At 33.9% G+C, this 24,035-nt stretch overlaps 4 protein-coding genes across 10 annotated transcripts; 2 read left to right on the forward strand and 2 right to left on the reverse strand.

Annotated features, from left to right (window-relative positions):
* Positions 1-1,556: 1,556 nt before the first annotated feature.
* On the reverse strand, positions 1,557-3,780 carry LOC108576365 (protein aurora borealis). The gene is made up of 7 exons (XM_017939337.1): positions 3,505-3,780; positions 3,097-3,385; positions 2,949-3,034; positions 2,674-2,871; positions 2,375-2,594; positions 1,819-2,288; positions 1,557-1,613 (listed from the first exon to the last, which is right to left on the reverse strand). The coding sequence occupies exons 1-7, from the start codon at positions 3,778-3,780 to the stop codon at positions 1,557-1,559; spliced, it is 1,596 nt and encodes a 531-aa protein (XP_017794826.1).
* A 953-nt stretch (positions 3,781-4,733) lies between these two features.
* LOC108576398 (mediator of RNA polymerase II transcription subunit 25) lies at positions 4,734-8,634 on the forward strand. Of its 2 annotated transcripts, XM_017939384.1 has the most exons (15): positions 4,734-4,773; positions 4,851-4,984; positions 5,066-5,111; positions 5,186-5,313; positions 5,386-5,605; positions 5,675-6,272; positions 6,358-6,692; positions 6,776-6,960; positions 7,022-7,184; positions 7,266-7,457; positions 7,532-7,726; positions 7,880-8,065; positions 8,157-8,216; positions 8,306-8,419; positions 8,488-8,634. In XM_017939384.1, the coding sequence occupies exons 2-15, from the start codon at positions 4,863-4,865 to the stop codon at positions 8,632-8,634; spliced, it is 2,691 nt and encodes an 896-aa protein (XP_017794873.1). In that variant the 5' UTR covers positions 4,734-4,773; positions 4,851-4,862. The 2 variants fall into 2 exon arrangements, with proteins under 2 accessions (XP_017794873.1, XP_017794874.1); XM_017939385.1 differs by lacking the exon at positions 4,734-4,773 and having other exon boundaries at positions 4,863-4,984; positions 5,189-5,313.
* A 1,039-nt stretch (positions 8,635-9,673) lies between these two features.
* On the forward strand, positions 9,674-15,222 carry LOC108576399 (phosphoribosylformylglycinamidine synthase). Its single transcript, XM_017939386.1, is given in 18 exon segments — positions 9,674-9,942; positions 10,022-10,163; positions 10,235-10,385; positions 10,460-10,850; positions 10,915-11,027; positions 11,103-11,363; positions 11,434-11,507; positions 11,586-11,742; positions 11,817-12,163; positions 12,240-12,476; positions 12,555-12,680; positions 12,757-12,984; positions 13,051-13,551; positions 13,618-13,834; positions 13,914-14,093; positions 14,166-14,327; positions 14,687-14,968; positions 15,047-15,222. Coding segments are annotated over 18 exon segments (4,014 nt in total).
* Positions 15,223-15,444: 222 nt separating this feature from the next.
* Positions 15,445-23,462, reverse strand: LOC108576432 (alpha-N-acetylgalactosaminidase). Of its 6 annotated transcripts, none has more exons than XM_017939428.1 (8): positions 23,397-23,462; positions 18,072-18,233; positions 16,792-16,966; positions 16,544-16,718; positions 16,376-16,470; positions 15,950-16,309; positions 15,712-15,876; positions 15,445-15,630 (listed from the first exon to the last, which is right to left on the reverse strand). In XM_017939428.1, the coding sequence occupies exons 2-8, from the start codon at positions 18,230-18,232 to the stop codon at positions 15,445-15,447; spliced, it is 1,317 nt and encodes a 438-aa protein (XP_017794917.1). In that variant the 5' UTR covers position 18,233; positions 23,397-23,462. The 6 variants fall into 6 exon arrangements, with proteins under 6 accessions (XP_017794917.1, XP_017794916.1, XP_017794915.1 ...); XM_017939427.1 differs by lacking the exon at positions 23,397-23,462 and adding an exon at positions 22,209-22,217 and having other exon boundaries at positions 18,072-18,259; XM_017939426.1 differs by lacking the exon at positions 23,397-23,462 and adding an exon at positions 21,820-21,828 and having other exon boundaries at positions 18,072-18,259.
* Between the last annotated feature and the right edge of the window lie 573 nt (positions 23,463-24,035).

A 24,035-nucleotide genomic window follows, 5' to 3' on the forward strand; every position in this document is an offset into this window, starting at 1 on the left:
TTTTGTATTTATTTATATTTTAACATTTTTTTTATAAATTTTAAAATTCTAATAAAGCGGTTACAATTTTTGTCCTGTGCAAATATTGCCTGCGCATCCAATATTAATGCACTCTCTATGACTCGCAATGAATTTGCTATCGACAATCATGTCAGGCTGTTCATCAACCACCTTGAAACCCTTTCGTCGAGCCCTATCAACGTCAAATTCAATTTCTTCAATATCTATTTCCGGAATTTTCGGTGGATAATTGGGGGGAATTACATTTGGAGGAAATCCATCTCTCTGAGATAGTTCTTTACACACAAGCACCAGACCAGCTATATTCACCGGCCTCGGAGGAGCATCTAATTCACTTTCCTCGAACACTTTATCAGGCATACAGAACTTGGAGCTTGCTTCAGCAGCTCTTCTTTCATCTTCGTCAGGATAGGGTACTTTAGTACACAAAAATTCATTAAAAGATCCTGTATTCCTAAACAATAATTTTTTTCCTACAATTGAGTAGGGATTGATTGTGTAAGTTCCAAAACAGGTTAATCTGAAGAAAAGTCTTATGTAGCCAGAGGGTTTGTATTCTTCGTCTACTAAAGCAAACGTATTCTTTATTTGGTACGATTTTGGCAGATGGTATATGTCATTGCCTGCCATTGTCACGTGGTCACAGAGACAACCTGGTATTGGAATCCTTGAATTTCCCAATGGATGTTTTATCACTTCCTCAGGACATATAAGAATCTCTTTAATTTTATACACATCCAACAGTAACGGTTTTTCCCGCATTTTTTCTACCAATTCACCGGGGTTTCTAGTAAACACATACATTTTACCGGCATTGAAGTGAATCGTGTGTATCCCATATTCCCGCGTTATTTCTTTTGACCTGTCTGGTTTGGTTAGTAGAAAGTCACTTTGAAATATTCGAAACAATGGCATGTCAATGAATTGTAGATCAACGCCTAATTCGTTGGGAAGGATTTTATGCAATTTTTCGGAGTATATTCTGACAGAATCGACGAAGACTTCTAGACTGTATAATTTCTCGTCTTTCACGGAGGTACACGCTCTGAGATTTCGGTTCATATTAACGGAAAATTTCTCCTGATATCTCTTATGAAGGTAGTCTGGATTTACTTAGAATTTTGTGGATAATTAGCCTAAATGGTTGAACAATTTGAATAAAAAAATGACGAGAACAGTTGAATTGAAAAATTTGTAATTCGCCATGTTTATAGTATGGCGGGTGCGCGATCCAAATAGAAAACGCATTTGATCGAGTTTGTAGGCATATATTTGATTTCCATGATTAATATAGGTGTTCAATTATTATGTACAATATTGACGCAATCGACTATTACTGCGATCTTCACCAAATTAATACTCGTCAATGTAAAATCTTTCTATCCTTTGTACAATCTTTCTCTCCCTCTTTTAAAAATATTGTGCTAATATGCATTTAGCTACCAGTCTTCTGAGCAATATATTTCATTTGCAGTATAATGAAATACATTGTTTAAATTTCATACAATTATTATAAACAAATACACTCATACCATTCATTCATATTCGTTGGTATCAAAATATATTGCAGCTAACACAAAGGCAGTGGAAAGCTGAAATTATATTATTCATTATATATTAAAATTTATATGCTATAAATTTCAACTAGAAAACAAAACATGTTGACGTGATAAAATAAAATTGTAAATATGAAAAATACGAGCAATAATATTGTCTTCAACTACAATCTAATTCTAGGTCCAAAAATGGAAGACATTCTTGAATTACATATTTCATATAATAAAAAAATTAAGGTACATGATTTTCTTTTTCTCTATTCGATCGCGATGGAGTCGAACTAAATACATTTTTCATGTTCTCTTTCCAATCATATAAACGAAACTTCTCATCGGTCATTAGAATTCGATCACCCCAGCAAGCTTTCTGCTTTATTGGAGTAGTGTTATAGCTATCAGTTATATTCGTTGTGCTACTCATACTGTAAGTTTGATAACCAGTATCTTGTACAGAATTGGAAACACTTTGCTGATCGGAAATACCAAGCATTGTGTTAGTCTGCTGTAATATGTAACTTTCGTTTGTATTTATCTTGCACGACTCGGTTAGATATTTAAACGTGTTGACAACATTAACCTGTTCAGGATTAAATTCTAAAGTTCCTGTCTCATGATTGTGCTCGAATTCTGTCGAGTTCTTTGCAAGAACTTTTACTTCCGCGCAGGTATCAGCTTGAATACGTGCGTGGTATACATTATTAAGTGATTTATCTGAAAAATATAATTATGCAATTTCTATAAAAAATAATACTGTTTGAGGTATTTTAGTAAAAATGTTATTAATGAATAATAATTACCTTCAGAATGGTTATCCAAACATTCCTTATCTTGTATACTGGATTGATCTATACTCATTTCTGTAGTGAAATCTAATCGAGCAACCGAACGGGGTCGAGATCGCACACTTTCGCACGACATATTATTTATCGTACTCTGTATAGGAGATATATTAGGTGGCGATAAATTTTCAGAGATAATTTGTGACGTTTCATGATTGTAGCCCTCATCTTGTGAATGCTGAAGGAGAGAAATTAACGTTTTTTTAAATTTACATTTCCCAGATGGATAAAATTAATAGAAAAATGTTTTTATCTACCTTCAGTGCAGCACCATGGACTAACATTCCACTTTGTGGAGGGCTGGAAGACAATACTAGAGATCCATTTATTTTTACTGGTGAGAGGCAAACTGAAGAGTCTTCTTCATTTTCTACAAAGTCTTCATGATTGAAGAATAACTTTCGTCTTAAGGAGTTGTTACTTGAATTTGCATCATCACTTTCAACATTTTGCTCCTAAAAATGAAAGGACAGAAACTTAGACATTAAATCAGAATAACTGAGTTAGATAATAATGTTAACTTTGTATTTACTTGAGTAAATGTAAAGTAAGGTTTTAAAATTTCTATGACATGTGATGGCAATTCAGGGGGGAATGTTAATACTGTTTGACTCCAGCCTAAAGAAGAAAAAAAATTAAAACATAGAAAATATATTTCCCAATTATTTATAGTAAGCTACCATCTTTCTTTGCTTTTGCTGATTCTGAATTCAAGTCACTGCAGACTGTTATAGGAGTATTCACTTTAATATTTGTTCTAATCTCTTTTCTTTTTAACTCCCATGGACTTGGAATTATTTCATTTCCATTGAAAAATTGATCAATGGCTGCTTGAGCTTTTATTTCAGTCTCTGGATCTATGCAATGAATCTGTTGCGAGGGAAATTCTTCTATCTTTGCTGGTTGCATTAATGCCAGCTCATCAACACTCCAAGCAAAATCTGGAGATTGCTGAGGTGAATTTGAGGCCTATACATGTCATTAACAAGTACATACATTTTTTAGAAAGTGACAGAAATTAATTCCTTTAGCTGAATCATGTTAAATAGAAAAATTTTTAATTTTTTATAAACATTTTAAAAAATTACCTTATTAAATACTGTTGGACTAATCACAGATAAATGTAATCTACTAGTTAAATCAGTTTCAAATGGATTTCTTGCTATGAACTTTGTTAAACCTGATGGTGGTGTAATATGATTTGGTAGAACACTAAAGCAACTCGTGTTATTTTGATATGTTGCATGCCTTGAACTTGTTTCATATTTTTTCACAGGAGTTTTATAAATTATAGGACTAGTACATATAAAATTTTCACGTTCATTTCTATTTTTAATCGGTGTTGACCACTTCAATTGCTCCATTCCAATGCAACTACAATATCACCATCAATTTGAGTTTTAATTATTCACAATTATCCAAGTATACATCTAAAATCTTTCTTTACACTTTTGTTAAAAAGTATAACTCAAGTATACTTCTTTTTATAACGAATAAGATAATATTTTTCATTTAAAACAATTTTAAAAATTGATTAAAAAACTTACTTCTGCTATCGTCGACCTGTTAACGTCTTTTCAAGCTTATTCTTTCGATTTATAACTGAAAAAACGTACAAATAGTACAAATATTTTACAAACTTATTTTATCAAGCTATTAGTACTGTTCTACGTATTTTGATTTAAAGTTGTAACAATTATTTTGCCATAATATATAAATTTATTTACAATTTGAATTATTTTGAAACAACGAACATAGTCATATGCTGCGTCATAGGTAATATACTGAAAAATGACTGGCTACTAAATTACGAATACCAACATTAATTTAGTATAAACTTTAATCTAATAATTTAATTGAAGTTGCAATGTAATTAAAATTTAGCATTTTGATAGCTGCTTAATTAGTTGACTAAATTTTTGTTCACTAAATTTAAAAGTTTAATACTTTAAAAAGGCGTTAGTGACATTGCAACTTGGGAAAACATTATTTTCCCTACTATTTTTCAAGTATTGCCAACCTATTCAAGCATTTTCATAGTTCATTATCTTAAAGTAATTGAAATGGTTTGTTACGTTCCATATTTAAATGTTTCAGTATAAGTCATTTAATATTAATAAAGTACTAATAATTGTGGGACATTTTATTTCGTAGTCCATCGGTGATACGATACGATGAGATTAATTAGTATTTGCAACAATTGCACGTATTAGGTAGTTGTAACCTTCAAAGTTATGACTTTATCGTCGATTGCTAAAAAACTATTAGTTGTAATATTTTATGTGTTTGAATTGTAGCATTAGCAAAAAGTATGAAGTGACGATCAGTGATGTTAATACTTGTTTCGTAAATTCTTTGTGAGTCTCAAATTCTATGTTAGAAATACTGTATTACTTGTTGTATTTGTTGTTCTTATTATGATGTTATTTTAAAGAGTGAAGTAAAAATGGTAGCTGGTCCTACAGAACATGGCTTACAAGCCGATGTAATATTTGTAATTGAAGGAACAGCTGTTAATGGAGCTTATCTGAATGACCTAAAAACAAATTATTTAATTCCTACACTTGAGTAAGATTTTGCCTTTTGCATATCATATATTTCCTATTATGTTTATGAATACTTATTAATTCAAAATATTTTATGATACAGATATTTCAGTCAAGGTGGTATTGAGGACAGGGAATATGTTTCTGAGGTAAAATATCAAAAAACAGCATTTTTCATTTTTGAAGTTTTGTATTTTTAACAATAAAAAAAATTATTCTTTAGCAGAACAGTACAACATTATATGGAATAGTAGTATACCATGCTGCTGATTGTTTACCAGCACCATGTACAGAGACTTTTGGGCCATATGCAAATCCTCATAAGTTGCTGCTTGTGTTAGATAAATTAGAGTAAGCAAACTGATAATTCATACACACATTTGGAATTTATATTTGGTAATCACTGGCAATATTTTTATTTAGGTTGGTTGGAGGAAAGGGAGAATCTTTTGCAAACATTGGAGAAGGTCTTGCAACTGGTTTACAATGTTTTGAAGATTTGCAATTACGACGCGAGCCGAATACAGCATCACAGAAACATTGTATTTTGATTTGTAATTCTCCCCCATATCAGATAGTCATACAGGAATCATATAAATTTGCTGGGCATACTATAGAACAACTGGCTTCACTTTATCAGGAGGTATATTTCAGCTAATAAATTAAATGATAGTTATAAATTACAATTCACATAAAAAATATTTTTTTTCAGAGAAACATTAATCTTTCCATACTATCACCTAGAAAAATACCTGCATTGTTTAAATTATTCGAAAAAGCTGGGGGAGATCTGCAATCATCCCAGACCAAAAATTACGCTAAAGATCCGCGACATTTAGTACTACTACGTAATTACAATTTGAAGGAAAGACCTGTTAGTCCTACAATTGGAGGGGCTGTTCATAATACACCGGGTACAGCTGCACAAATTCCACTGAGTCCATTGCAGAGTAATGACAGTCCAAATACAAATCAAGTTCAACAAAATATCACTCAACCAAGTCAGCCTCAAGGTCCACCATTCAGAAATCAAACTCCGCAGAATATTACTTCAGTTCATCAACCAGTGGTACCAATGGCAGCCGCTATGAACGCTGGACGGCCTCCTTACAATCCTCAGATATCTGCTCCGCCGACTTATCACCCTACAAGTGTAGCAGCAAGAGCAGGTCATACTAGATGGAGACCGTTTGTAACACCAGGAACTACTGGTCCAGCAAACACACAAAGTAGTGCTTTAATAGCACAATTAAACCAACCACCTCCGTCCATGGGACTCAATGTATCTCAGTTTGGACAAAGGATGGATGGTAAGATTTTAATACTATGTGAGGTCTTGTTGAGTCTTTTTATTTGAAAAATTCATATATTAATGTATATAATTTACGTACCCAGTTGCGAATACCAATGTTATGACTGCTAACGCACAACAACAACAACAACAACAACAGCAGCAACAACAACAACAATTGACTCAACAACAACAACTGAGATTAACGATGCAGTTGCAGCAGCAACAGCAGCAACAACAACAGCAAAACGTTCAACAGCAGGGTTCGATGCCTATAACAGCGCAACCAACTCATGGACAGGCTGGTCCACAACTTACAGTATCATGTGTGAGCCAGTCTGTGCCCACTCAAGTACCGCAAACAGTTACCGCTTCTCAGACACAGGCATCCGCATCTTCAGTGTCTCAACAACAGCAAGTAACACATTCTCAAACACAGGTAATACTTTCAAGTAATAAGGAAAGTTTAAAATATGAGGCAAAAGGAAAAGAATATTAATCATGTTAATATAATTCGTAAAGGGTAATGTACCAGCTGGTTCAGTAGGACCAGGACCACAAATTAGCACACCACGTGAGAGACAGACCATATGGCAAGGTATCATTGAATGGGTTGAAAAAGCTAAAACCCCCGCGGATGCACAAAAACAAACCAGACATCTTCCTTGCCAAGTTTCTGCGAACTCCAAAGATGGAGATCCAGAATTGTAAGTTTTTTTTTGTTAGAGAAAAGTAATTGCAAAATATTGTAAATTTAATGTATTTTAGGAAAGCTGACACATGGCCACAAAAGCTAATTATGCAGCTAATGCCTAAACAGTTAATAGGAAATATTGGTGGATCTTATTTAAAAAATTCTAAATCCGTTCTGTTTCATCCAACACCTTGCGAAGCACTCGAATCATTAACGAAAGTTATGAATTCCGGATTTGTTAGTATGCTGTGTTATAGTAGTTCTTATATAAGAAATTTAAGGAAATATTTTTAGTAATATAAAAAATTAATATTTCAGGCAGGTTGTGTCCATTTTACATTTTTGCAAGCAACAGCGGCTTGTGACATAAAAGTACTTATTCTTCTTTATACGGCTGAGAGAAGAACGTATTTAGGATTCATTCCGAACGATCAGACAGGTTTTGTAGATCGTCTTCGGAAAGTAATTCAACAGCAAAAGACATCGCATGCTTCCATGAGGCAAGGACAAGTGAGTAGAAATTTACAGTTTAAAATGGGATGTTAGCCATTTCAATTTATACACAAATGTAACAACTATAACAGGCCGGGGCTGCTCAAGGAAATGCAATAACTGGTCCAATGCCTACTACAGGCACTTCGCAAGGAGGTATTCTTATGTCACAAACAAATACTATAGCTATGGGAGGAGGACAAATAACGCAAAATGTGGTCTCATCAAATCCTCAACAACAAACATTAACTTCATCTGCAGGTCCGCAGAATCAAATAAATATGCAGGTAAGGCATATTACGAGTAAATTTTAATGAATGTAATAAGTAAATGTGTTTGAATAATATTTAGAACATTAAGCATTAGAAATAAGTACTATCTACATAGATACACGATATAAACGATGAAGTAAAGAATTCGTTTTATTGATACGCTAATAGAGTGGTGGTATTACTGGTCCCCAAGTGGCTCCAGCTTCTGGTACGATGATAGGACAGCAAAGACCACAATTTGATGACATAGAAATAGCTAGGCATCAAAATTTATTAAAAATTCAACAACTACGGCAAACGTTAGAAGCTGCGCAGCAACAGGAGGCGCAATATAAGTCGCAACTGGAAGTAAATGTAAGCCAATAAGTATAACAAACAAAGTAAGGAAAAAAAGTTACTAAAAAAAGTAAATTCACAGAATTCACATATATAATTAACTTTATAGATTCAACAGAATCTAGAAGTAGCACAGCAACAGGAAATGCAATATAAACAACAGTTGGAGGTGAACTGTTTTTTAGAAGTTATCATACATTCTTTTGTATACTTTCGTACGGGAGAAGAAAGGAGACAAACGAACAAAATTTGTTACAGGCTCAACAAGCACAAAGAGCTCTCAATCCTGCTGGTATGACGAATCAACAAGCAAATGCTCCCAGATTGATGCGGCCCGTTTCAAACATGGGTCTTAGACACTTGTTGCAACAAGTACGCAATGATATATTTATCAACTGATTTGGTATCAACTGATTTATAAACATATTTTAATTTTGTAGCCACAACCACCATATAGGCAACAAGTACTTGGATTACAACAACAAATGGTTGGTCCTAGAGGACAAATGACAACAAGACCCATGGCGCCCGGCAATCCACAGAATCAACAATTCGAGGACGTATCGAATTATGACTTTCTTGGATAAATAATTTAAATGCTTCTTTTACGAAAATTGTCATACTGTAAATATTATACTCCAGTAAATTATACGTCAATGTACACGATTAATAATTTTGACGTGTAATGCAAACTTTGGAATATTTATACACGCTAAAATGTTACGAAGATTTGTGAAATGAGTATTCAGTTTTATAAGAAAAATAATTCTACTCAATAAATTATGATGAACACAGCTATGAACTGCCTTTCTACCATCTCTGAATCTGTTTAGAAATTGACTGCAAAAAATCTTCATAAGAAAGTATATGAAAAAAAATTGTAACAACCTTGTTATCGATGGAGAAAAAAGCACGTGACAAGAAACGACAAGGTTATGCATCATTCCATTAACTGTAATAATTCTCCAACAACATGTGAGAAACCTGTTGTTTGCGAGAACAGAACATAAAAGACTAGAAATATTGTATTGGTAATATTATAAGTGAAACATCACTAATAGTAAGTAATTTTACTTTCATCTATGAATGCAGTGCGTAATTAAATTTAAAAAATTATGGAACATGACTATTTTGTTTATATACGGTACTGCGTATGTTTTGTCGGATGTATATATATATATATTGTGGCGGTACAATTTTTGATTGACATATTATGCTTTTTTGTACAGAATATTTTTTCTTTTTCAAAAATATATTTGTCTTTTTGTTTTTAATGCTGGAATTTAATTCAACCTTATTTTTAATAATTTTATGAGGATGACATGGTTCCTACAGCAATGAAAACACTAAAATGATTAGAAAGTATAATGAAATGAAATATATAATATCAATAGAAGTAGAAATAATAGTGAGTAAGATATCCTTTTGACCTCAGCTCATACTGATAAATTAAGATTACTCAATGATTCGCTTGGCAGTCCACTAGGGGGTCTTAATAAATGTAATCAATCATCAACTTTGTACATTATAGTCCACTATGATGTTTAGTTTTTAGTTTTCTCATTTTCTATTGTGCTTTTTCAAATCTGTGTATTTTTTAATATCCTGATTTTCAGTTTTTAGATCATGGGTATTATAAGGTTCTACAAAGCACCTGGGTTAAAGTCAGGTCAACTTAAAAATAAATTTAACAATCTTGTTCAAATATCACATTTAATCAATGGCTTGGAAACTGAATTGTGCTACTATATTGAAACTAAAGAACCTTTAAATGATGAAGAATTGAAAGTGCTAAAATGGATTTTAACATCACCATTGAAGCCACATAGTTTAAAAAATACCAGTATATTTGATGAGAAATTAAATAATTGCCTAATTATTGAAATTGGTCCAAGGTAAGACAAGTGGTAGACAATTAATTAATGTTAAAATATTGTTTAAAAGAAATATTACATATTTTCCATGTTTTTACAGATTGAATTTTTCTACAGCATTCTCCAGCAATGCTGTATCAATTTGTAGATCTGTACATTTAAATAAAATAACAAGAATTGAAGCAGTAACTAGATACTGCATTAAACATAATGGAACAATTGACAAGAAAGTTGAAGATGCTGTATGTAAACGATTGTAATAATGTTTTTAATATAAATACTATATATTTCTTCAGTTTGTTTTTGTATTTAGGTAACAGATGTTCTACATGATAAAATGACTCAATGCAGATATATGAATCCAATAGAAACATTTGATCATGGTTTTAGACCAGAAAACTGGTTTGAGGTTGATGTTTTACAGGAGGGGAGAACAGCATTAGAAAATGTAAACTCAAAATTAGGTATATACTTGGAATAAAATATTACAAGAAACTTTATTCAAGATAAAGTTATATACTTTTTATACTCTGTCTAGGTTTGGCATTTGATAACTGGGACTTGGACTTTTACACACATTTATTTCTCAATAAGTTAAAACGTAATCCAACTAGCGTTGAATGCTTCGATTTGGCACAATCTAATAGTGAACACAGTCGTCATTGGTTCTTTAAAGGTCGAATGATTGTTGATGGTGAAGACACAAAAAAATCATTGATTGATATGATCATGGAAACGCAAAAATACTCCAATCCAAACAATACAATTAAGTTTAGCGATAACAGTAGTGCAATCAAGGGATACAAAACAAACATTTTACGACCAGACAAGACTTACACTTGTAGTCCTTTTCATTTGGAAAATGTATATCAAGATCTGATATTCACTGCAGAGACTCACAATTTTCCAACTGGTGTTGCTCCATTTAGGTAAATCACTTAGAAATCTCCTGGAAATATCATTGTTAGCTTTCATAAACATTGCAATTTACAGTGGGGCTACAACTGGAACTGGAGGGAGATTGAGAGATATTCAAGGAATTGGTAGGGGAGGATATTACATTGCTGGGACTGTTGGTTATTCTGTTGGTAATTTACAAATTCCAGGTTTGTATTTTTTTATGGCATACACAAAAGCAAGAAGGTCTGCCATTGTCGCTAAATTCTCAATGCTCTTCTTAGGATATGATTTACCTTGGGAAGAGAAAAAAGTACCATATCCTAACAATATGGCTTCTCCTTTGAAGATCATAATCGAAGCTAGTAATGGAGCATCTGATTATGGCAATAAATTTGGAGAACCACTAATATCTGGCTTTTCTCGTTCGTTTGGTATGACTGACGATGTCGGTGTACGACGTGAATGGATTAAACCCATTATGTTCAGCGGAGGATTGGGTACAATGGATGCTGATATGTCTCAAAAAGTTTCACCACAGAAAGGTCAGTAAATATTACTTAAATAATTTTTATGACTCATGATGTAAAAAAATAAAAAATCGTTATATCTCAGGCATGGAAGTCATTAAAATTGGTGGACCTGTTTATAGAATTGGTGTGGGGGGTGGTGCAGCAAGTTCCATTGAGGTAATTTTACATAAATTGCAAATAATCATGTAACCAATTGATATTGTAAATGATGGATTAAAAGCTACGAATTATTAGGTGCAAGGTGACAACAAGTCAGAATTAGATTTTGGAGCTGTGCAGAGAGGCGATCCAGAAATGGAACAAAAATTGAACAGAGTAGTTCGTGCTTGCATTGAAATGGGAAAACGGAACCCAATACTTAGCATACATGACCAAGGAGCTGGAGGCAATGGTAAAAAAATATTTTACTATAATTAGTAATATTATAGTTTTACATTATTACTTAATTTTTTAAATCTATATTAGGTAACGTTCTGAAAGAATTAGTAGAGCCCGCGGGTGCAGTAATTTTCGCAAAAAAATTTGAATTAGGCGATCCCAGCATCAGTACCTTGGAACTATGGGGCGCTGAGTATCAAGAAAATGACGCGATTCTTTGCAAATCGGAAGACAGTAATTTGCTCAAAGAAATAGCAGCGCGTGAAAAATGCCCTATTAATTTTGTGGGAATTGTTACCGGAAATGGGAAAATCATTCTTTCTGAGGAGGATAATTGTGATCCATCAAAATGTTTAAATGCAAATTCTGAAAAAAATACAAGGCACCCAGTTGATTTAGATCTAGAAATGGTACTTGGAAAAATGCCTCGCAAGGTGAATGATATAACATTTAACACAGATAAATTATATTTAATAAGATTTAAATGAAATATTTTTAACATTCTTGCAGACTTTTAATCTTCAAAGACAGACAACTCAATTACCTGCTATTAAGTTACCTGCAACATTGACTGTGCAAGCTGCTTTGGAAAGAGTTCTACGTTTGCCTTCGGTAGCAAGCAAACGATACTTAACTAACAAGGTTGATCGTTGTGTCACCGGATTAATTGCACAACAGCAATGCGTTGGTCCTTTGCACACTCCCCTTGCAGATGTTGCTGTTACTGCTATCTCTCATTTCTCCACAGTAAAGAAATATAACAATAAAACCAATAAGAATGAAAAAAGGTAGGAGTAGTACAGTGCAACATATTCTATTGTGCAGGTTGGTATTGCAACTTCTATTGGAGAACAACCAATAAAAGGTCTCGTAAATGCAGCAGCAGGAGCTCGTATGACCGTGGCAGAAGCTTTGAGCAACTTAGTTTTTGCACACATTTCAGACATACAGGTTTTCATTTCTTTCGAACTTTAATTTAATCTCTCAAATAATTATTCTTATTATAGCTAATATATTATATATCTAGGATGTTAAATGCAGTGGAAACTGGATGTGGGCTGCTAAATTATCAGGAGAAGGTGCTGCATTATATGATGCATGCTCCGCTATGTGTTCACTCATGAACGAATTAGGAATTGCAATTGATGGAGGGAAGGATTCTCTTAGCATGGCGGCACGAATTGGTAAAGACGTGGTTAAAGCACCAGGAACACTAGTGGTTTCTTGTTACGCTCCTTGTCCTGATATACGACAAGTAAGTCACGAATATTTCCTAGAAAATTTTACTTAAACATTTATATTTACTTTTTTACGATTGTAGGTAGTAACGCCTGATTTAAAGGCACCTGCAGCAGGAAAAAATGGTTACGTACTATTTGTTGATTTATCAAACGGGCAAAATCGAATTAGTGGTACAGCTTTAGCTCAGGTTTATGGGTCTCTTGGAAATGATGTACCAGATGTGCAGCATGCTGCTGTGTTAAAAAATGCTTTCAAAGCTACTCAACATTTAATTGCAGGTAAACTGTATTTATAAAAAGTAATTAAATATAATTCATTATATGTATTAGCAGGTCATGACGTTAGTGACGGTGGACTTATCACATGCCTGCTTGAGATGTGTTTCGCCGGAATTTCTGGAATGAACATCAATATTTCTCATAAGTTAGGATCTCCCATTGAAATTTTATTCGCTGAAGAAGTAGGATGGATATTAGAAGTTGATCAGGAAAGTCATAATTACGTCCTGGACGTATTTAAACAGTATAATGTTCCTGTATATTTAATTGGACTGTCAACAGGATGTGGATTATCATCCAAAGTACGTATTTTATATGTTGCACAAAATTATAATATAATTTCTACTATGGATATTTTATAATTTCAGGTAAATGTCAAAATACAAGAGAAGATGGTTCTGGATTCGACTGTGTTATCATTAATGAATTTATGGGAAGAAACTAGTTATCAATTAGAACGTCGGCAAACGAATGTTGATTGTGCACTTGAAGAATTCAGTGGACTAAAATATAGAATTGCGCCAGCTTATAAATTAACGTTTAATCCTGATATTAGGTCAATTGCAGTTCAAAAACATGTGTCCTGTTAGTAAAACTTTGATTCAATATAAAAGTTAAAAATATTTTGAGGAATTTTATTTTTTATTTTGTGCTATATGTACAGCAAACATTGCGGTTGCCGTGATAAGAGAGGAAGGTATAAACGGTGATAGAGAAATGGCGGCGTCCCTAATGGACGCTGGTTTTGAAGTTTGGGATGTGACGATGCAGGACCTATTACAAAGTAAGACTACATTGGATAGATTTGAAGGTGTCATATTTCCTGGTGGTTTCAGTTATGCAGGTAAATTATTCGCTAGATAGATTGTTATTTTATTAAATGGAAATGAATAAAAATTAATTAAATTAATTTCAGATGTTTTAGGTTCTGCTAAAGGATGGGCTGCAAGTCTTCTGTTACATCCATCTATTCAACAACAATTAACAGCATTCATTTCTCGCAAAGATACATTTAGCTTAGGTGTTTGCAATGGATGTCAATTAATGACTTTATTAGGATGGATAGGAAATGAAACTGGTATTGTTTAATTAAATAATTACGTGCACAGAAAATTGTTAACACGTTGAGCGCGGAGCCGATTTCGCTCTGCTTCCCGTTCAGGCGGCACACAGCGGCAATCACTTCGCGAGCTGTTCGGTTATAGAGTATAAACAGAAGATAACAAATGCGCTCTTTTGCGAAGATAACAAATATTTATTTTTTAAACATGATACTGTCGGTCCCACGGACCGACGCCACCTAAACGAAAAGTTCACTGTCAGTTCCCACGGACCGACGCCGCCTAAACGGAAAGTTCACTGTCAGTCCCCACGGACTGACGCCGCGCTTAACGTGTTAAGTATGATTAACTTTAGTACCTGTCTTTTACTTTGCAGATGATGCTAAAGAATCAGACGTTTTCCTCGATCATAACGCGTCGGAACGATTCGAGTGTCGATGGAGTACTGTCAGAATTGATAAATCGCCATCGATCATGTTAAATGGAATGGAAAATAGCATCTTAGGTGTATGGGTTGCTCATGGTGAAGGAAGATTTACATTCCGAAATAATGAGGTTTTAAAGAAACTAAAAGAGAATCATTGTTTGGCTATTAAGTACACAGATGATTATGGTAATCCAACCGAACGATATCCACTTAACCCTAATGGAAGTACAGGTAGTACTTAATTAAATGTTTTTTCTACATGATGCAACACTAAGAATATAAACATGTAATATTTATAATTTGTTGTAGAGGGTATAGCTGGTATTTGTTCCGCGGATGGACGCCACTTGGCAATGATGCCTCATCCTGAGCGATGTACACAAATGTGGCAATGGCCTTGGAAACCCACTGATTGGAAGAATATCGCCTCGCCATGGCACCGCATTTTCGACAATGCGTACACATGGTGCGTAACAAAAAATTGATTTAATGATTTTTTAAATATTTTTCACTGTTCAAATCAACGTGTAAATAAAACGATTACATATTTTCTAAATAAACTTCATCACGTTATTTAACGGAACTTTGAGTTACAGATTATAAAATTCTTTATTTCCTACTCTCCTAACAAAGTATGGTAACGTTGTTTTGTCAAGTATTACAAAAAAGGTAAATTACAGTTAACATTCGTTAATATTTACTTAGTGTTATTTAAATGAATTCTGTCTGACTTTGAACAATTGGTTTGCCGTATACTGCGAGAACTGATTCGTATTAAAAATATTTTCTAAATGCAAATCACACCGTAATATCACAACTCCAGATGGATTAACCTTAACTTTTATTTTTGTTTGCGGTGTCAGAACACCGTAACTCACATCTTCATATAGATCCTAAAAAAATGCATAGATTGCTTTAGATATTTTATTAAATTAATTAAATGAAAAAATAAATGATCGTCTATAATTACATACCTCTACACTATATCCTCCAGGATACTGCAGGCCAAGTTCTTTTAACGTAACAGACACATCAGACGGTGTACCATCCGTCCTTCTATTTACAAACGCTATGGCGTAAGAAAAGTATTGCTGATAAACGGGGGTTATTGGCCTCGCCCAAATTTCAATACCCTTGTGCTGAAATTATCGTGAAGTTCAAATACATGTAGCATGTTTAGTTTCAATAAACATACAGGGTAAATTTACTAACTTTGTAAATGCGACGACCCTGTATACCTAATGGGTCCTGATCCACGGCTATAATTTTCTTATTTTGTAAAATAGCTTTGTACTCGGGTCTAATCGTTCGTAGATCAACGGACATTAATAACGGGGCCGCTAATATAGCCCACAATGCCATTTGTGTTTTGCTTTGTTCGTAGCTTAGTCCGAAATTTCCGATAATCAACATATCGGGATCGTTCCAATGCCCGGGACCTGCGTTTGGCACAATTGCATCTTGATTGTTTCCATAATAATCTATAATTGTTTCTAAACTATTCCACGAGTCTTGTATATCGTCGAAATTTCTCCATAGATTACAGTGTTCTGTTATGGCAGTGAAATTTGGCTAAAATTTTGTACAATTTAGAATTTTGTAATTTCACTTATATTATGATATTACACTGATACCAACCTGCATGCCAGCATAAATCTGATAAACTGGCCAACTACAAGAATATACCATAGGTCTGCCAGTTTGGTTCAAGTAGAATCCAAACTCAGGATATCCTATAATATTTAATGAACTATCAATAGGAAGCTCCTTGGATAAGTATGTTATTACTGGATGCTTTAATAGTACCTCTGTCCATTTCAGAAGGATGGGAGTAACATCCATCCAACTTTACATAATCAACATCCCATGATGCAAAAGTAAGTGCATCAGTTTCTAAATACCCCAATATTCCAGGGTAACCAGCACATGTATAATTACCAAAGTCCTCATAAATTCCAAACTTAAGACCTTTAGAGTGTATCTACATTGTAGAAGTAGTAAAATTAGAACTGTAATTTTTTTTTATAAGACATTCACAGCTAGTGAAAACCTACATAATTTGCAAGACTTTTCATGCCATATGGGAACCTTTGTCTGTCTGGTACTAAATTGCCATTCCTGTCTCTGTCTTTTTCTAGCCAACAATCATCAATATTAATGTACTCATATCCAGCTGCAGCATAGCCTTCTGCTACAACAATGTCTGCCATTGTACGAAAGAGTTGATCACTATAAAGTGTGAAAATTCAGTTTTATGTAATTATATTAAGTAGATTTCTTTTCTTTACATTATAATTTTTTATCATAACAGAGAAGACATTCATTACTTCAAAAAGATTGTTCTGTTATGAAGATACAATTGTTGCAAAAGATTCTTCTTCTATTGAGAGATGCTTTACATATTACATATTTATTGATTATTAGCAATAGAACCTTGAACTGAAATACAAATTTACATAATAGCTATGACACAGCAGTAAATTAAGTTATTAAGAATCATTTTTAATGTCACACATTCTTAATTACAGCTTATATCAGCTACTTCTGTTCTAATTGATATTTTGTGGAACAAATGTTTGCAGTTTTTATTTCATGATTATAATTTTCATATATTTATAAAATATAAGTATATTTATAACAGTATGATATTTATTTCCCTTCTACATATTATAACAATAATAGTGATTCTCACTAAACAATTTAATATCAGATATAACAGTACTTATTGAATTCTCAACAAAGTAAAACTACAAGTTTACTTTCAAATAAAAATTGTATATACTCCAATCCTAAAGAACCTTCTTGTTACACATACGTGATTAAAATTTCTATATACAATTGTTTCATGATATATTTCATGGTATAGAAGCATTATTTTATTATATTTGCATAAGCATTGATTAATATTTTATGCATATCAAAACACTATCTAATATTTTATGCTCACAAAGGTATTAACATATTTCATCAGGTATTCATTTTCTAAGATTTTACTTTACTTTTTACAAAATGAAATTTTTCAAAATTTTAATATTTGTAATTAACAATCATTTATCTGTATTACTTTTGCATAAAAATCATGCTCCATATTTTGTTCTTGAGTTGTTAAAAACTGAAATTTTTAATGGTAATCTGTAGATATAGAGATATGTAACAGAGATGCTAATGAAGTTTCACTTTACCATTAAGAATCACATTATACTGTTAAATACCGTTTGGGCCAAGAACATGCAACAATTTCCAACACAAATAAATCCAGAATAAAGCAATTTTAAATCCAGATTTCAGAAAAATCACAAGAATAAAAAAGAAGCACAAAGAACAACACTCTCACCTGATACAATTGTCAGGATCATTTTTACAGTCTGTGTTGCACCTGAATCGTTCCCAGGCAAGCCACCCCATGGGTGGTGTTTTCACCAAACCATTTTCAAGGGCCAATGTCAAATCTGCCACTGACACAACCAAACACCATATCCATATTATCTGCAACATTCTGCAAAAACGCACGTTTCTTTGTAACTAATCAAACTTTTCACTGATTATAAAACACTGAACACAGATAATTTCTGACTGTATGACTCCGGTAGCATAATTTATTTAAATTAATATAATTTAACAAAGGAACACTCTCTGTTGAAGTTGGCAGAGAATCTGGTCATTAGGAGCGAAGTAAAATTGCCATCCACATCCTGCACAGCTCTTGGCAGACTGATCTGATATAAGACCTCCAAGCCAAGAGTACTTTCACCCAATGCCCCATTTCATTTTTACACACAATCACTGTCGTTCGTAGTGTGAACATTGATTTCCTTTCGTACACAGAACGAACGGCTTTGTACACTAACGCACGGATCGACGTTGTAACTATTACGGTACAATTACGCCTACGAAAGACAATCGCGGTTATTTTATCCCGCGAATCTCCTTTGTCTTCGGCTACCTCGAACGATCGTTGTTATTATAACAGTTAATCCTTTTAGACACGTGTTGCATACATTCTTTCTAACTGACAAATATCCTCCGTTTATGTTCAATTGACACACTAACTTTGCGTGAAATGTTTGAACTAATGACAACAATTTATCCATTAAAAAAGTGGTAGGAACAGAAGGTAAAAACGATTCCCGCGTAACAGTTTTGTAAATTAAACAGATGAATGGTTATTACGTTAACTTGGAAGAACTTGACAAACTTTAATTCTAGAGTTATGGTTGCTTCTGTTATTTTAGCTGCGCGTACGACGATAAACTTGAAACTTTAGTGACTGAGGAGAATAATGAGACACGTTACATAGATTCCAACGCGAGGCGGACGATTGGAGGCGAATGTTATGTGCAGAATATAATGCCGCGAAGTCTGAAGAATGTTTATTTTGAGAAGACAAAGTATAAAATATGTGATAAAAAATTAATAAAAATGTTGTTTGCATTATATTTGTTAAAATTTAAGGGATCGGGTAATATGTAGGTTATTTGTTTTACAATATTCTTATGGAAGTATTAAAGAAGCAATGATTATTTAGCATAGCATGCTCAATTCTTGATCTCCACCGGTTTTACGGCAGCATTACTTTCCATACTTTCATTTCGATTACCTAATCAAAAGGAAAAATCAATTGTGCAAAGATAGATTTTGGTATTCCTTTATCGACTGACGATATCACAGTGATATTGGTCTAAAAATAATTTCTAATTAAAATTCTATAAGCGAAAACATAAAGTAAAAAATAAGCAAATATTTGATAATATTCATTTTAATTGAATAATTGAATGCAATTTTTAATTCTTGCGAAACAATGTAAGAATAATTATCACCAAAAATTTACATACCCTTAGGCTTCTAATAAATCGATGATAGGATCGATTTTCAACACTATTCAGGTATAAACAATTCACGAACCTTTGTAAGAGGATTTTAACAATTTACGAGTTTTCAAATTTTTTTACGTTAATTCATAATAATTAAATAATAAATACTATACTACGAAATAAAATGTCAATTTTGAAACACTCCTTCCATTTATATTCTTCCCAAAAATCTTAAGATTTGTTTACACACGTAAGATAAGACAAGTTATCGATGATATTGTTATTGCACAAATTTCATGATAATGCAAAATTTATCTGACTGTAATTAATCTGGATTAAATACATTTAATCGGTCAAATTTTTAACGGTTTTATCACATCTTTGAAATTATATAATACATTGTAACAACTAAATTCTGAAGTTTTATATAAATATTTAACAATTTTGATAAATATACTTACCCTTTTCAGCGAAATTATGCATTTACTATCGTAGTATAAAATACGTTTTCAAGATATTGTGCGTCGTATATATACCTGGAAATTTGTATACACAACTTAAATAAACACTAATTGTTTATTTTGATATCGTTCAACATTCTATAGATAAATTTTTCTATGTTTTTGTTTAATTTTCACTCGTGATAAGAATGATGGAAATAGTATCGATGCATACTTCACATTTTCTTTATTATTATTATTTTTCGTTTAATTATAAAGAGCACTTTTAAATAAAAATATTCAGGATATCAAGATCAATTCTTGCAGATCATCTAGAATCAATGTACGAATACAGCAAATCTGAATACACTCGATCACGCACTATATCGTTGTATTATCTCAATACTGAAGCAATTTCACACACAATTATCTTGAAACCATCTTAATACAATGATCTAAACTTAAAATTATTTCATACAATTACATACACTGCCAGTCCAAAATTACAAATCACTAGACATTTCAGTGAATATTGATATCAACATACACCTATAACAAGTGTTTCTAAAACTTTTAACTGCTACTATACATTACATCATTCAAATACTGTTCAATTCCGATGTTCCGCTTGTGTCTGACTTCTATGACTCCACAAAGAATTGTGGATGATAGGATGACATTCCAAATTTTGGAATTATTCGTACTCTGGCTCATCTTGATTAATGATTAAAAAGTAAAACCATCCTATACAGATATATATTTCAAACTATTCGAATACTACCCAATTCCGGAGTCTCGCCGCCCTTGTATATGTATTGCGACAGGGAGATTCGAGGGTGGCGCCCCGAGGCGTCACACCACCGAATTACCGATTCTCCATCTTCATCTCGCTCTCTTCGTGACTCTCTTCGTTTAACTTCTTCCTCGTTCCCGTTCGGCCGTTCCGAACCCCCAACAATCCCGCAGCCACCGTCTAACGCGGGGCTGCTGGAGGGTCAGTCGGTTTCACTTGGCACAAGGAAAACGTGTTCGCCACCCGCGGTCGCGCATATTTTTTTTCCCGTGGCCGCGCGTGCTTTACGTCAACCGCCTTTATCAAAACGGTTCATCGGTTAATCCTGTCGCGCGACATGTCATGTGAGTAAATGGTCGCGCGTTTCCGACGCGTTATGGCGTGGAAGTGGTGGTCAACCATTGCAGTGGCATCGTTCTCGTCCGACGACACGGGGATATATCACCGCATTGACGGCCAGCTGTGTTGAGTTTCTGTGGAAACATGAAGATCCCGCCCCTGTCATGACCCAGGTACGCGAATATCCTGATTTATAACTCCATTCACTCAGGTACCTCATCTGGCAGATTTTGGAATAGGTGTTGCGTTCTGTTTCGTCATCCACGGTTTCTTCTCACGCTTCGATACAGTATCGAAAAGATAGTATGTATTTACATTATTCCAGACGCGGTGTTTGACATTCACCTCGACTAGTTCGTTTCGTAATGTTTATAGGTATTGTAACAATGTTTGAAAAAAGTATTCATTGTCCATAGATCGAGTGTTATTTCATCTTGCTCAGATCGAGGAAATTTTTGTTGGTTACTAGGTAGATTATGTTGGGTAGATTGTGGTAGGGTGCATCTGCAATCTATTGGTGCATAAGAGGTAACTCGAAATGTTTCGCGAGATCAGTGACTTGGAATGGTGTGTTTCAGCACATAGTTCTTGTTGAATTCGACTGATGATCGTGGCTCGAGATTAGGTGCTATTACAAAGAGGTTGGGTGTTCCTTTGAATGGCAGATTTCGGTGCCATTGACGCGCAAGGAGCTCGGACAAATCGCATGAATGGGTAATGGCGGCACCCCGAGACAATAATTTTAGATAGTGACACACATATAGCGCTGCGATCGTCCCATTGATCTGTGTTACATCAAAGTCCACATTTCCCAACTTTGGCAAACTTTTTTAAAATTTCCATCGAATTTTATATTCTGTATATGCAATTTAAATTTATATTCAAAAAGAATTATATAAATCCTTTATTATTTTGTAGAATTATCCTTAAAAGTTCCACGTATATTAAGATAGTAATAAAGTAGTTCAGACAATTAACCATTATCATCTACCAACTTCTTTAAGTGTAACGAAGTTTGTCGCGTTTTAAGAGTCATAAACATCCACCTTGAATCGCTTTTTATTACAGCGCTGCGCGCGTGGTTCTACGTAGCACATACCGTATGACGTATGCCTTTAACGTGGGTACGTAATTTCTGTGTACTACGCGAACCGTGTAAATTATTCAAAAGTTAAAGTGGTCAGATATGGGTGCATCGTTGATACACCAAAGTAAAAACGGCTAATTAAATCGGTATCGAAAGGATAATCTATTCGTGTTAAAATGTAACGTGCAACGATTATTTCAAAAACCCTTCGGTATCTATGTTAACCATCTTTTTCAATTCTCGCAATATGCATCAAGAGGTTAGCCGTGAGAATTCTTGCAACAGAATCTACTATTCATTTTTTTCATCCGCGATCCGGTTCTGTCATACGTTTTTCCCATGGTTGATCACAACGTAGCTCTATGTTATCGCGTTTCAGCTTTTCTTCGCGATATTGGCGGAATGTTTTAATTAAAATTCAAGATTCTAATTGATCTCGTAGGAGTGATGGAATATCATGTTAGTCCGGAGTTAAAATTTTTTTGGTGGCCGGCCAAAAAAGCGGCGTTATGCGCGATGACGTTTTTCGTTCGTAGTCCATTTTGGCTCACTATTTACCATATTTTATCTAGGGCGGCGCGGGTAAATCGATACGCGTTACTTTCATTCATGGCTGCCTCCCCTCGCACGGCTGGCACGTTGCCTCTGCGTACCACCACTGACGATCAACCCCCTGCCACCCCCCACCACCTCTATCTCGCCCATTAGTGGCATGGCTATCTCTGTTGCAGTGATTCTCAAATTCCCTCCCCCGCTGTCGCGCTCCATATGACGTCATAGGATAGATTCGAATCGCGTCGAACGTTCACCGAATGTTAAATATCGATCGAGAACTATCACTGATAAAATACTTAACGATATCAACGGATTTATTGGTTCGTTTGTAAAGAATGCTTGTTACGTTCGTTTCTATGGGAAACTATTTTTAAAGTTCTCATATTGGAAATTTTCAGCGGTATGGAAATTTAACTGTTTGCACTCCACTGATGTTACTACGGCGACATTCGTAATACGCGCCATAGCTCAAATGAACAGCAGAAATAAAAATAAATAAATTTATTAAGATTTATAATGTTTTGTTTTAAGTTTCACTTTAAAGAAAAAATGTTGAGAGTGCAAAGATTTAATAATGGCATTTCAGTGGTTCTCTAAAAAGTAGAAATAGCATAATATTTAACGGTATACTCACATTTTCGACTGGAACCTTTTTGGAAACGGTTTTCCGTCTATTATGCGTACAAAGTTGAGCTGATCAGGTCTGATAGAATACTGTTAACAGTTTGTTGGTGCGACGAAAGCAAGCGTGGTCATTAGTATGCTGGAACTTGTCGAATTATCTTTACGAGTCTGGCATGGTGTGCGCTTTAACGTTACGTGTACTTTATCGAACGTGTTTAACATTCTGCACGTGAACTTGTTGTCTTAGCTTCGTTTAACTAGACCTGTATGTTCATCATATCTCGAAAGGTAATATTATTAAAAAAAGAATTTCAAACACTGAAACACTTGTTCATTCGAATATCGAAAAATGAACAAGTGAAACTTACATCGATGGAATTTAATAAAAATCAAGTGCCGGTAGAAACTTTCAAATTAGAAATTTCCTCCCAAAAAAAAATAATTTCCTTCTTCAAACTTTTCTTCACCGAATTACTTTTTCTTTTTTTAAGAATTTGTCATTTATCCACCGATCGTCGCGTCTGAACCCCGAAAGGGTTGAATCTTTTGTTAAGCGCGAAAGAAAAGAAATAATTCTCTTAATAATCGATAGAGAATTATTTAAAAAGATTTATCGACCGATGATCATTTTGAACACAACGAAAGCCCA

This window comes from Habropoda laboriosa, unplaced genomic scaffold (genome assembly GCF_001263275.1).
Source record: "Habropoda laboriosa isolate 0110345459 unplaced genomic scaffold, ASM126327v1 scaffold291, whole genome shotgun sequence".
Lineage (NCBI taxonomy): Eukaryota > Metazoa > Arthropoda > Insecta > Hymenoptera > Apidae > Habropoda > Habropoda laboriosa.